General features: G+C 38.5%; 1 protein-coding gene across 1 annotated transcript in view; it reads right to left on the reverse strand.

The window, feature by feature from the left end:
* SGCZ (sarcoglycan zeta) overlaps positions 1–14,434 on the reverse strand; it is a 489,034-nt gene that overhangs the window by 63,221 nt on the left and 411,379 nt on the right. Inside the window, 1 exon segment of the mRNA XM_074588148.1 lies at positions 9,854–9,941. Coding sequence (XP_074444249.1) covers positions 9,854–9,941 — 88 coding nt within the window.

Here is a 14,434-nt window from a genome sequence, read left to right on the forward strand (position 1 = left end):
TTAATGAGCTGTCTGAACGCCAGGGAAAAAAAGGGGGTAAAAATAAAATCTTAATGTCCTGTCAGGGACTTGCTGAAGGTCCAGATGCTGTAGGTAATTTAATAATGCTTAGCACCCAGCAGCAGCCTTATGAACGTCACAATGGATGCACAGCACCTGTTTTTGCAGTTAACTGAAATATTAGCAGTTGATAAAGCTAAAGACAAAGAATTAGAACCATCTTTTGATGATCTGTATGCTGTATCCCTCAAAACCTACTTAAATACCTCCAAATAAAATCTATTTCTTTGATTTTTGGGATCTCTTTCCTTCTCTTTCCCTGCCCTGAACATTTGGATAGTAGTTATGCTGTCTGTATTGGCCAACAGTGTGTGGGTAGGAACAGCAGGACAGATGGCAATGGATTAATGTTTAAACACTAACACTTTTGTACCACCGTGCAAACCATTAATGACCTCTTCCCACTCAGACTCTACTTCTACAATTAAATCCAACCACTGCTCAGAGTTCCACGGCCTCTGGTATGGTACAAAGGAAAAGATTACTGTATTTTAATATTGAGGATAAAATATTCGAGAATTGAAAAAGAACATCCTGTTTCCTAGCTTTCAGTGCCAACTTTCTAGAAACAGTGGAAACATCCGGACTTGCATTTAAAACAGAATGAGGTAAAATAAAAAGCCTATAAAGCAGAAAGGTAAGCAGAGGGCAGCTGTACCGCTGGCAAAATAGACATTGATAACTGAAATTCTTCTTCAGCATATGCCCAGTCTCCTTACAGATGCTCTGGAGTCGTAGTTAGCACTGGGATGAAACGCTAAGGCACCAGGCTGAAGCTCACTCCTAGCACACGGGACATCCCTCTGCACAGGGTCACCGCTGCGCTCTTGCTCCCCCCTCCACCATCACTGCCTGGAGATCACTGATTTAGTGTTCCCTTTCATCCTTTTCCCATCATCTCGAAAGTGACAGTGGGTACAGAACGTTAACTATTGCCCTCATATGAGGAAAGAGGACTGTGGTTGCCGCTTTTCCAAAGGTTATCCCGCGGGAAGCCAGCATGTGGCCAGTCCTCTGTGTGCCTGGTTATTCCTGCCAGCACCAACTGTCAGCAGATGGGACCCAACGCTTCACTCGAAGCCTGGCTTCCAGCAGGCTGCCTGAGGAAGACCTGCTACTTGTCCCTCTTCCTCTCCTCCATGGATTTCTTCCGTACCCCTTGGAAAGAATCATAGAATCATATATCTTGAGTGGGAAGGGACCCATAAGGATCACCGAGTCCAACTCCCTGCTCCTTGCAGGACTACCTAAATCGTCCAGATGCTCCTTGAACTCTTACAGGCTTGGTGCGGTGACCGCTTCCCTCAGAAACCATGTTCCAGTGACCAACAACTCTCTCAGTGAAGCACCTTCTCCAAAAGACCAACCTGAACCACTTCTGACGCAGCCTCATACCTTTTCCACATGCAAAAGAAGAAATCACAGAATCATTTAGGTTGGAAAAGACCTTTAAGACTATTGAGTCCAACTGTTACCCTAACGCTGCCAGGTCCACCACCACACCACCTCCCCAAGTGCCACACCTACACATCCAACTCCAAATGTCCAATTTTATAACAGTAGCTCAACAAAAATTAAGATTTCTAGTGAGTGTATACAAGAAAAAGAAGAAAGCAAGCTGCTCAGTAGCTGCATGCGCTTTGGACAATTTCTAAAGTCCAAACTTAAGAACGCGTATTCTGGCTTTGAAAAGGTGTCTTTTCCTCCGCGTGCTTGTCCTTTCCAAACCAGGTCCAGATTATGGAAAGAAAAACACATCAAAAAACACCTACTGGCCCTCGAAATTCCTTCCAAACACAGAGGATGAATGAACTTAGAAAAAGAGAGAGAAAATAACCTGCATGTATTTTTTCTATGCTACAAATATTACAGAGAGAAGTATCAGACAAGTTATAAATGTACAAAGTATGTTTTTCTTTTTGTCTGTCAGTTACAGACAGCAAAAGGTGCTCTCCACATCCGATCAATACAACTTCAGATACGAACTAACATGAGCTGTACCTTGTGTCCTAGGTAGAAATAGTCTTCCTGAGCTCAGACTGAGGGAAAGAAAAAGAAAACAAGAGAAGTTGAATCAACGCTCAAATGGGGAAAAATTTTAGAGCCTGAAGAAGGCGGAAAGAAGAAAAAAATACACTGAATGCAGAAATAAAAGGACGAGTTCTCAAGACCCCAGTTCTGGAAGTACTGATGTAGCGTTTAAATAATTTAACAAAAAGTGATTATTTTTAAGATTCAGAGAAAATTATGTAGAACACGTTAGTGAGGATGATAAAACTTAAAGCAAGGGATCTCATACACACAGCATTGACCTTCTTTGCTACAGCTGTTTAGAACCAGCAATGCACAAGCACTCTTGTCCCTGAAATAACCACAGAGAAATTGCACAGAATTTAATTATTGTTCTACCGCTGCTTGCATTTGTGTTTATTCCAGGGGGAATTTTTAATTCTTGACGTATCAGCTGACACAATATGCTCTTGTATTCAGGAAGAAGGCTGCAGGTTAAACAATGCCATGGCTACTAGAAAGAATTACCGCTTGGTCCTAATAAGTGACAGAAGAAATAGCTTATTACTGTATTTTCGTAGCACGGGTTTCATGTGGCAATTCACAAGGGAGATGCCAGAGGTACTTTCCACCATAAGGTACTTCAAATATTAAGCAGCAATGTAGTGTTGTGTCTACACATAACACATAACAAGAGTATCATAACGACATGAGAAATATTGCTTAAAAACTGAAAATGTGCATAAATGATTAAAGGCAATCTGAAGTACTGTCTAAAGTATCTCTCTCATTCAAAGAGATCTTGTTACCCAAGCACAAGTGGATTCAAAACGCTTAATGATACCAGGTATATTTAACAGTTTTATGAGTTGTAAAGGATGTATAAAAAAAGTATTATTTTTCAATCCAGTTAATGCAAGGGCTAGTCACAAGAGACTAAGTTCACTGCTGAATGTCAAATGTGCACATGTGGATTAACACAGAGTGATGCAACTAATTTACAATTGAAATAGAAGTAAAAACGAGAGAAGAGTTGTTGGCAACTGTTTTTTACTAGTGCATTAACTATTACCGCCTCTTGACGATGAATCAAAACAAACAAGTCAAGAGGCTTTATATTATTGGAAGATGACTTAGAGAATTGCAGGAGAATCACAGAGTCACAGAATCTTCATAGCTGGAAAGGACCTTTGAGATCGTTGAGTCCAACCGTACGCACACACAAAAAACCCCCAAACCTACAATCTCTGCCACTAGAGCATGCCCTGAAGTGCCAAATATGGAGGAATTTCAAATAAATAACACGTTAATTTTTAAAAGGCTACTTTGGCAGACCCATCAAAGTGCTGGCAAAGAGGTTGAAGTTTTGACCAGTTTTCAGAGCTTCACATTTTCCTAATACTGCACTTCAAGGTAATTAATTAATGGGAGTAGACAGCTTAGCCAAAGTCATTAAGAGTATATCTGAATATATTTTATATGAGCTCTTCTTACAAAACCTGTTACAGCGCAGATGGTTCATAAAAAGACTTTTCCAGGGATTAGACAGACAGAAACAGCAACAACGTCACATTGCACTGTAAATTACGAGAAGGGATGAGACTCAGATTCCAGCTGGACATTTCAACTGTTATGAGCAACACGGCTCGCTTTCTGACTGCCTCTTGGCTCATCTCGCCCGCTTTGCCAGGAGGAGACATAAAGCCATATGGCCTCTCAGGCACTGCTCCGTCCTACCTTCTGCAGTGATGCCTGAAGCCGAAAGAGATGCTTTAACTCTGCAGTTAAATACAAGGTAGCTAACCTGTGCTAGAAAAAGGGCAAGTTATCTCACGTTAACCTCCATTTAAAAGACTTGACAACAGATTTGTACCACAGACTCAGAGATGAACTGTATTTTCACATCCTGATACACTGTTTATATTCCTATAGGTGGAAAGAGTGTTTAGCTGGCTATGAAACTTTGGTAAGAAACATACTGCAAAATGTACATACTCATAATATATAATATTTTGTTGTGTAATTTATTTAAATATTCTCTGAATCGACTGGTAACCAACTTAAAACAAGGGAAAACATTAGACAGCAGAGTAATTTTCAACAGAAAATTCCGTTCGTGAGTTAATTACGTAATGCATGTATAAAAAAGTATTATTTTTCAGTACAGTTAATGCAAGGGCTAGTCACAGGACCCGGAGTTCACCACTGCTTGGTTCACCGCCAAGGTGCAAAATCATCTGAAAAAATGTAAACGATGCCAGTAATTTAGCACAGAAATTACAGATTCTCTGAAAATTCTCTTGGTTTAGAAAAGGAAAAGGGAGTGAATTAGTAAGTTAAAAACCTTTGCTTCAATGAGAAGAGTCTGATTAACGATAAAATCCCCCAAGGAAGATTTGAAGCTATTAAATATTCAGTCTGAAGTTCAATACAAAATATTCCTGTTTGTACACCACTGCAAAACCTGGACTACTAATTCACCCAGGTATGGCCGAAGTGAATTGCCTGCGTTTCTGATTTCCGCACATTACAGTAGTTTTAGGGGGGGATTCAGTCTGTATTTACTTAAGGAATACAAATTCAGAGTGCTCAGAAATGGACAATTTATCTGTCTAACTTTGGTTTTGCGATATGCCATCTTAACAATATTCACGATCCCACCGCACTGCAGTGGTTACAAGAACAATTGCTTTAATATGAAAATTAAACTAGCAGAATGCTTAATGTAGTTCAGATTTTTCAAATTTCACCGTAGTTTGGGACTACATGTAGGCAAACCTCTTTGTAAAGGAAAGGAGAAAGGCTTTATTTTACATGTTGCTGACAAGTAAGTTCTGATCCTGATTTTCCCAGCTGAAGGGTAGAAGCAGCTAATGAGGGACTGCAGACAACATCATTCCTTCTCTCACCAGCACCCTACCATTGACAATATGAGAACAATCACACAGATGAGAAAGAGGAATTGAGTCCTTTTGTTCCCTTTTCCTACTGTGAGGAAAGGGTATATGTGTATGACCTCTTGGAAACTACCTTCTTCCTGCAAGCCGTAGGAGAAAAGACCTTACATTTGAAGCTCCTACGTATGCAAACCAGATTAAAAACTACAGAAGCATTTCTAGTCAATTGTTACTTAAGCATGTTTTTACTTCCATTGCCTTAATAGGCACTTCATTCAAGTTCATAATAATCTTAAATAAGTAAATGTCTGACAATAGATATCAAAGATTTAGAGCAACATGTGCGCACATATTATTACAAGTTCTACCACAAGTAATTCTAAAAGCAAGAATGCTTGAAATGTCTCTTGCTTCAGATCTTTGATGTCTAGACCAAACTACAGTAAAATGGATTGAGGTATTGGCAATGGGAACATCACAATCAACGTTTAGGTAATGAGTTATCTTGCTCACCGCGGAAGTGAAGAGGTAGCAGGATGTGTTACCTGGTAAGGGATCAGTAGATACAGGCACAGGCGACTGGCGTATGTGATACAGTCAAGAATGACGAACGGGACTATTTCCTCTTCCACAAGGTTACATGCCTGTGGTCCAATGTCCAATAATTTCTACACAATACTCCATGTACTCTTGGTGGAAGACAGCAAGTAAGCAAGAGCATTTTTAAGAAAAAAAAATAAAAAATATCATGCATACAACCCAAAATTTTGTGGTAAGTGGGTGGAAAGCGTCATCAAGTTTGACAAGTTATTTGAATAGCTATATCTTTTAGTATTGTTATCAGCCTTTACCAGTGCTGTAATTGAAAATTATACATCTGCCTGCTATTTTCAAAAAGCATTTGCAGAAGTGTGACACAACTTTCATTGGTATTCAAATCACTTTTCTCAATTTGCATGGCTGTAGAGATCTCAATGAGTAGAGCTTCAGGTTCAGGAGCTCTCTGAAGCTGTCACTTGTACAGCTCTGGACCTCTGCGAGAGTTACGATTCTGCCTTAAAGAGCTCACAGCTTAGCAAAAATGATGTGCACATTATCTGTACATCATATTCTAAAAAGGTTTCAGACATCCCCGGGGACCTTTATGAATGGAAAAAGGTCAAGCAATAGCAGAAATACCTGTCAGAAACAATTATTGCAGCAAGGAAAAAAAACCCAACCAACCAACCAAGACAAAACAAAAACCTCATGAAAAAATGAGAAAGTTGGAACATTGGCAAAGTAATAATCAGATCTGAAGATGATGGTATAGTAAGTAAATATGTGGTCTTCAAATGTCTCCTTTCAGACATATTTACTTTGTTCCCTTTAGCCCAACGTCCTCCACAAAAACAGGCCGAGCTATGTATGATCTGTGCCGACAGCACGGAGACAACAGACTTCTGGCTTGAGGTGAGCAACTGTTGTGCATTTCCAAGATGGGCAGAAAATTAGTAGAACTTCTTCCATATGTCTTTAAACTATGCAGACATTGACGAAACAGAGAGAAAAGGTCGTGTCAAGGTAATTCATTAGAATGCCTAATGCAAAGGGTATTCCTAAGTAAGGATTGGGAGGGGAGAGACATGTTACTTTTCCTTATGTAGCTTAGATACAAAAATCAATGAATGATCATCTTTACATCTTCACAGAATCACAGAATCTTTATTCTGTAGATATCCTTTATGCCTGTGCTACATCTGCTCTGTTGGTATAAAATGGCATGACTAAAAACTGAAGGTTGTGGAGTCCTTTTGGAGATCCAGATCCAAACTTAGCAGTTTCCTGACTATATGTCACAAATAGACCGAAGCACACAACATTTCTAGCCCAGTTGGTATAGAACCCAACAGAAAGCATTGCTACACCTGTGACCTTCTCTCCTTACAGTTTTTAGTGTCGATATAAACGCATTGTACTCTAATAATGGATGCACCCTTGGTATTGGAAGACCTGGAGCCATGATTTGGCTTTATACTATTGAAACATGTAACCGCTGAGTCATGCAGTATTCTTAGATATCTTTATTTTAATATACTTTTCCTTCACTCCTTCTACACTAAGATGTGCTCCAAGATGTCTTAATGATGCACTTTACAGAAATATTTTGTCTTCCACAGTGACTCACAGAACTGAGCACTTGTTATCAAGAGTTCCACTGGAGCTTTTCCCTCTCCCTGGGTGGCCATATAGTCTTCTCCCCCCACCCCCACCCTCTTTACACTAATCTATCTTCCATTAACAGTTTTAATTACATGTTCTTCTTAAGGCTGTCTTAGTCTTGCATGGCACCATTCCAAATAGCACAGAAAATATTTTCAGTTGTCCTAAAATTTCACATGACCAACGACAGCGATTTGAACCTCAAAGACAAGAGACCAGCCTATTTCTATGATTTATTGCCTTGTAACATCGCTTACGTCCAGTGAAATAGAGCTGAAATGCCAATGGTAGCACATGTACAGGAAGCGCATTATCATCCACCTGAATGCACAGGCATCCTTCTTTCTTTTCAGAATGCTGCTGTCATGCGCATAAATGTGTAGTCTATTATTATTATTACATTTTTAAAGAAGTTAACAGATAAGAACATTTTAAAGTTTTTAACTAGATCATTTTTTCCCCGAGGCATAATAATTTACTTTTTCTGTAGCTTAAAAATATTTCTCCTCGATGCTTCCTTCACTGTTTATTTTCATCCCCTTCCCTCTGCAGCCACAAATACAGCTGCTTCAGCATGAACTACCAGCGAAGGGACAAAGAGTATGTTTGAAGAAGGCAGGGACTTTCCAGAGCATATTTATAGCTACCAGGAAAAAATATTTTCTGATGTCAGCAAACCCGGTATACAAAAGTCCCCCTCCCTTCTCTCAGCAGAAGTTTCCATGCTTTTACCCACACAAAAATCAAGAATTTATCTTTATCTGCTCTACCTTACACAACAAAAGTTATTGGAAGGGAGGGCAGGAACAATACATTTTGAGTTTTAGGTACCTGTTAATTTCTTTGATTTCCAACAATAGAATGTTCAGGCTTTTACTGTTTCTGCTGGTAGTTATGAATACCTATACTGAGTAAGAAATACTAAATAAGAAAATAAAGAATATTTTAATATGCATTCAATACTGTCTGAGAAATTTCTAAAAAATAAAGAAGCAGATTTTCATATGAACATAGGAAAGAATAAAGGCCATACAGCCATTATGAAAAAGAAGAGGAAGATAGAGAGTAAGAAATAATGTAAATACAATATTGCAATTTAACAAACTTCCACTCTCCAGACACTGCACCAGCTGCAGACCAAGGAGCTCACAGGTGTTCTCTCTAATGACGATAACGTAAGAACACATGTTTTCTTCAGGCCTTCATGTTTTTAGAATACTATCCTCTAGTGTGATGCCTCTAAGTAGGGCAGTCTCCATGCACTCACATACATTTTCAGTGCTGGATTCGCTTCACAGGAATGGTGTCAGCAATGAAAATATATCTATTTCAGCCAACGTGAATGTTTGCCATGGGCAACTCACCTTTTAGCAATTACCAGCTGAAGTGGAAGGTTTGGATAATACAGCTACTAGATGAAAGGGAACCGCGTTCCATAAGCACACCGGGTAAGTACAATATGGCTAGAACAGGTGTTAGCTTAATTTTCCTCATCTGTATCTGGTTACCTCTGCACACTCATTTGATGTGGTCATTCAGGGAAATCAGCGCAGATGGTGTGTCACCGTGTAGGCGCTTGCCAAAGATTTTTTACAACTTGAAGCCACTGTCTCCAGCCAGGATGAAAGCTCAGTCTAGATCACAAGTAGAGCTTAATTTAAAGCTATTTGTGAGCATATCCTCAGCCCATGAGGAGAAAGAGTGGACAAAACACAGCTTAATCCAGAAGTAAAGTGAAAAAAATGAAAAGATGCCGAGTCCAAGGGGTGTCTCCTCAAATTTATATATACATCAGTATCTTACATAGATATGTTTGCATATTTTTCATCCCATTCCCAGTCAAGATATACAGTTTTCTAATAGATCTAGAACACTACTTTGTACTGATTTTTTTTGGTAATATTCTTAAAAAGCAATTAGTATCTTCACTACTCTTCTAGTACTGAAAAATATAAAAAAATATTGCTTCATATTTACTAAGACATTAGGTATGATTTGTGCTAAAAATGCAGTATAACATGGTAAAACTTAATAAAAGCAGGGAAAAATAGGTGAAAAGTGGAACAGGTAAGTAGAGGATTTTTTCTTTCCATTTCATTTGGACTTTGATCCACTATATTTTATACTTTGCCAAATATCAGACACCATTGCAACGAATGACTGTCAGTATGATCACTTTCCATTTAAATTTTGTAGTGACTAGGAAAGCATTTGGATTTTTATTTCGTTCTGTATTTTTTACATTCTGTTACTCCAACTGTTTTCGATATATATTCTGATACAAACACATCACAAGCGTAATGGGGACAAACCAATTCCCACTGAAATAACAGAAGACTGACAGAACTTGTAAGAAAATGATGGTTATTTTCCCACTGAAATTATCGTTGAGACATGTTTTTCTGAGGGTTTTTTTAGTTCATTTTTTTACAGCTGCCTCAAAAAAAAAAAATCATTTTTCATTAAGCTGTTTTAACTATTTTGAGGCATCTTTTCTACTTCCTCTCCCTTCAGCTCATGCTGAATCACGATGTTATGATCCATTGTATGCATCGGATTTTGTTCGAATATGGTGAGGAGATTTTTGTCTGACTATTCAGCAATATTTTAACTTCGGTGCTCATCAATGAAACCTGTTCATAAAGCTAAACTGATATACATAACAGTCAATAAAGAACACTCACCTACTGTCAGTTGTCCAGTTAACTGTCCCATGTGATTCCTTGCATTCACTGTTACATTTCTGTCAGACTGTAAGACCAGTGGGCTATCCTGGGAAACACGTATAAGACAATAAATGAGAGAACAAAAAAACTGAGGTAGAATTAAGTTAGAACTAAATACAAACAGGCATGCTGAGAGGGGAGGTTGTGTCAAATATAATAGCCTTTTTAATAATTTCATAAAGTATTTTACCAGACAAATTTTTTATATAAAAGAGTAACAAGAATATTATTTTAAGCTTAAAACCTGTGCACAGCAGCCCTGCTTTAGAAATCAGAGTTGAAATTAATTTATACAAAATGGGATTTATTTCCTGAGAATATTACAAAGTTACAAATTCAAAAAGCCTTAACGCAAACCTATTTTGTCAGCCTTTTCCCTATATTGCCAACATATACTTTTCTAACTACCTAAGCAACACTATACTACATTCTTCTATTAATCTGTATAACCTGTAGTATCCGGACTGCACTTACCAAAATCTTACAAACACAGCTCTGCATTTTTTTGAAGATAAAAGGTATCATTATTCTCAAAAAGCAAAGGAAGAGAGGACTGGAAGGTGAGGTCGTATAACAAACAATCCTGACCCACTGCCAACAGTGCCTGACGGGCACTAGTAGTGATCGAGCTGATGGAGCACAAATTCGAACACTGTATGATGTTAAGTACAGTCTGACGATTTTCAGAGCCAGTTTGCAGCGTGACCACATCGCTATCAGCATCCTACGAGGCTCGAGCTTTGAGGAATGTTTACGTATATATGTCTAGGCATATCCTCTGTCTAAAGGCAGTTAAGGAATCTCAGAAATGAAGACGGAATTGAGTTTTGCTTTTTTGAAGAACGAGGAGCCAGATCCACTCCTCCTGGGGAAGGACAGATGCATGAGAAAGGGGAAGAGCTTCAACAGAGAGCCAAGAGAAACCCCCCCTAAGAAAAAAATAAAGAGCTTACTGATGATGCTTTCATTGGAGGGGGGGTGAGTGCATGAGAGGAGGGAAAATTAGGATGATGGGTGCTGCAGAGAGGCACTTCTCTCCCTGGAATCACCTGCTTCTTGGTTCTTCCCAAGAAGATATGTAATTTCAGTTCTTCCCTTGAAGCTTGCAGTGAGACCATGGGTACATTAATGCTTAGGTAAGTTTATCCAACACCAGTAAGACACCTGACAGATACATCTGGGGAAGCGCCTTTGGTAGGAATGGCGAAGGGCTATGAAAATATCGCTGAAAATTATTATACATGCTTTTTATTCCTAGGTTCTTCCCTGGGCACCCATTATTGGTCATTCCTGGACTGAGCGTATTAGGTTAGATAGACTTGTGTGTGTGTACGTGTGTCACTTAACATATTGGTTCTTCCTGCTGAAAGCTTTTTAAGAGAAGGAGTTAAGGAGCCATATATAAAGATTTATTTTTACCTGAATGATGCATTAGGTTTGAACTTAAATTTTCTATAACTTACAATCCTTTCCTTCAAATCCAGGGCTTTCCTCTGCAAGAACCACTCTTCCCAGTTGTTTTCACTAAGATTATTAACTTTAAGTGATACTCAGTTCCCTGGGAAGTCTGAAATTATTCTGAGTTAATTTCTAAGAGTTCAGGTGTGTTTCATCTCTCACTGGACCATGCTATGACCTCTCTAACATCCTGCCAATTAGCTCTGCATCACAGAATCCGGCAGATGAAAGTCACTGTTTGCCTTGTCCATCTTTCTAGATAAAAAGCTATAATTATCAGCGAGACACTGTGTTCAATGTGACTGGTTTGAGCCTAACATGTGATGCAATCAAGGGAGCTTCTGGCAACAAAAGCAGCTGCTGAGGACCTTTTTCTCAACACTTGATTTGATTTCCACTTTCCTTATGGTCCTTTGAAAATCATTAGTCCAGGCAACTGCTGCTCTGGGAAAGGAGGTTGTCCTGACAGACAGCTGCATGGCCAAAGTATATTTTTAAGGAGCTCTTTTAACTTTTGCTTAGTCAGTAGTTGGAGAAAAGTCTTCTCACTTAGAATAATCTCACCCTTAGCAAGCAAGGCTACTACCACGCGTATTTTTGCCTTCTCAGCTAAAGGTTTGGCAACTTACACTTCCAAACACTGCTCATAGTCTGATCTGAAGGTTTCTTTCCTTTCACCTTAGGAAAATACTTAACAAGATTCTCAGGCTAAAATCTGCCTCTCAGGTTTCATATGCTCAGGCTCGAATTGTAAATGAAGACCTTGGGTATCAAATACAGGATATAATGAAAGATTAGGTGAGCCAACCCTTCTTTCTTCTCCTTTCCTTGTCTTATTTAAGAGATAAAAAGAGGGATGAAGAAGTTAAGAACTTAAATCTATATTCCTTAATTCCTGGATGTCAAATATAGAGCTGCAAGCTTAACTTCTGGACCAAAGAAAACCCAGTGGCGAAACTCCTATCAATTTAAATAGTCCAGCATTTTATCTGCTCTGTTTACCTGCACTTCTGTTTTCCACTGGAAGTGCCTAAAGAGCGAGGTTCAAGGTATTCAGAGGTAGTCTACTTAGGGGAGCTAGCAACTCAATGATGACTTAGCTGCAATCAGTGGACTTATAGATCTGTAAGATGAGTATAAATGAGATGAATGTCAGTCATATGAATACAAATAGGTCTACAGCATAAAAATGCTGGATAATTTTCTCTCTGGATCACGAGATCTGTGACACTTTTAATGTGAACTTAAGCTTGCGATTTATTAGACTTGAAATCCACAAAAAACTTTACATTCAGTTATCAGAAGGGAGACAGAAGTATGCCATCACACATTTTCCCTGGAAATTAAAAAGAAAAAAAAGCGTTTTGATGAATATATAAACACAAAGAACAGAAAAAAAAAAATAGTTGGATGATTAAGCTCTCCAGATACTGTCGAAGTATTTGGGAGAAGATTTGTTCTGAAGTCAGACAAGCCTAGGAACAGGCTCAGTTACTTTCTGGATACAGTTTTCTAGGCTATAGTATAAAAACCCTCAGATTGGCATATTAGTAAATAATTTTTATACTTAATGAAAAAGGCTTTAGGTTATACCTGATAAGAAAACACCCATGAGAAAAGGGTCAAAGGCCTATTAGTTCTGTTGCTGAAATTACATATCTGTATATCAGATCTTCTATTTAGAGGTGAACATAAAGGACATTTTTCCTTACACATATAAAGTAACGTAGTGCTATACAATGAGTTCCATGTATTTCTGTAGCTCAGTGTCATGAATATCAGGAACAGACATGCTCCATGTTTAGAATATAATCATATACATGCTGCATAAAAGTTATGATGAGCAACTCCAAGGAACTTCCTTGAAGTTCTTCAGCACGTAATATTATTTCTTGACACCGAGTTAGTCTGAATGGATGAGAAAAAGAAATAAAAAGGCAGGTCTCTCTTGCCCGTCCCAGATTTTCTATCCCTGGAAAAGGCCATGCCATACTTGCAGCCCCACTCCCCTGGGTTCAGCAGCTGTTCTTGCTGCCTGAACTTGTGGTACAGGACACTGGAACAGGGAGTTTCCTGAGGTACAGGAACCTTAAACCACTTTTGGATTACCAGTATTATTCAGTCTTGGAGCAAAGTAGTCCCTGGAATTCAATACTACAATCTCAAATCTGTATTATGAAATCTTCCTCCATAAAAAGCACATGCAACAATTTGTAACCGGAGAATTGACCTTTTTCCTCCCCCTTTCTCTCATGGAAATTCAGATCTTGCTCTCCTGTTTCTTCATTTTGCATAGGATGCACACAACCATGGCTTCTTTCCCACTCCTTATAATTCTAACTGGAACCACAGGAATGTGTGATGAATTAAGCAGCGTGGTAGTGCGCTACATAAATTTGCTCTGAGATTACCTGTGTTTGTTAAGCATTTACGGGAATAGTTTCATGCATACTGCAAAGCCAGTGAAAAATCTTTAAGTGAAAAAAAGTCATACTGGTTATGTGATGATTTGCAAGTATTCTTCATGCACACCAAAGTCAGCCAGCTCCTTAGTGGAAAGCTGCTTTCCTTCAGCTATGCTGCCCGTTTACAGGACAATGAGAAGCTTGCTTTGCAAACACGTGGAAAAACAAAAAGAACAATTTCAGACAGTGAGATTATGTCAGTTTTATGTTTTCTGGAAATGACTTCTGAACTCATTTATCTTAAGAGAGAACATTTTTCAGCTGTGCAAAATAAAATACTGAATCTCGTGTCTTCAAAAGGTCTATTTTATTTTTTTTTAAGCTACACCTTTAAAAAGAAAACATATGAGGCAAAAGATTTGATTTGGTGAACACAACTTTCTGTGGTTCTCCCCCATCCTTAATGAATCACATGTATCAGAGTAAGAACTTTTCACCTGGTATTTTCACCTGTATACTTTCTCCTGATTTATATTCTGTACTGAAATATAATCCTTTGCATCTGATGCATGACACTGACACAGAAATGTCTTTGATGTTACTAATTCATTAACAATTTCTTTAAAAAACTCAGATATAATATTGTATGAAGCATATCAGGCTATATATCCACCTT

This window comes from Larus michahellis, chromosome 5 (assembly GCF_964199755.1).
Source record: "Larus michahellis chromosome 5, bLarMic1.1, whole genome shotgun sequence".
NCBI classification, from domain to species: Eukaryota; Metazoa; Chordata; class Aves; order Charadriiformes; family Laridae; genus Larus; species Larus michahellis.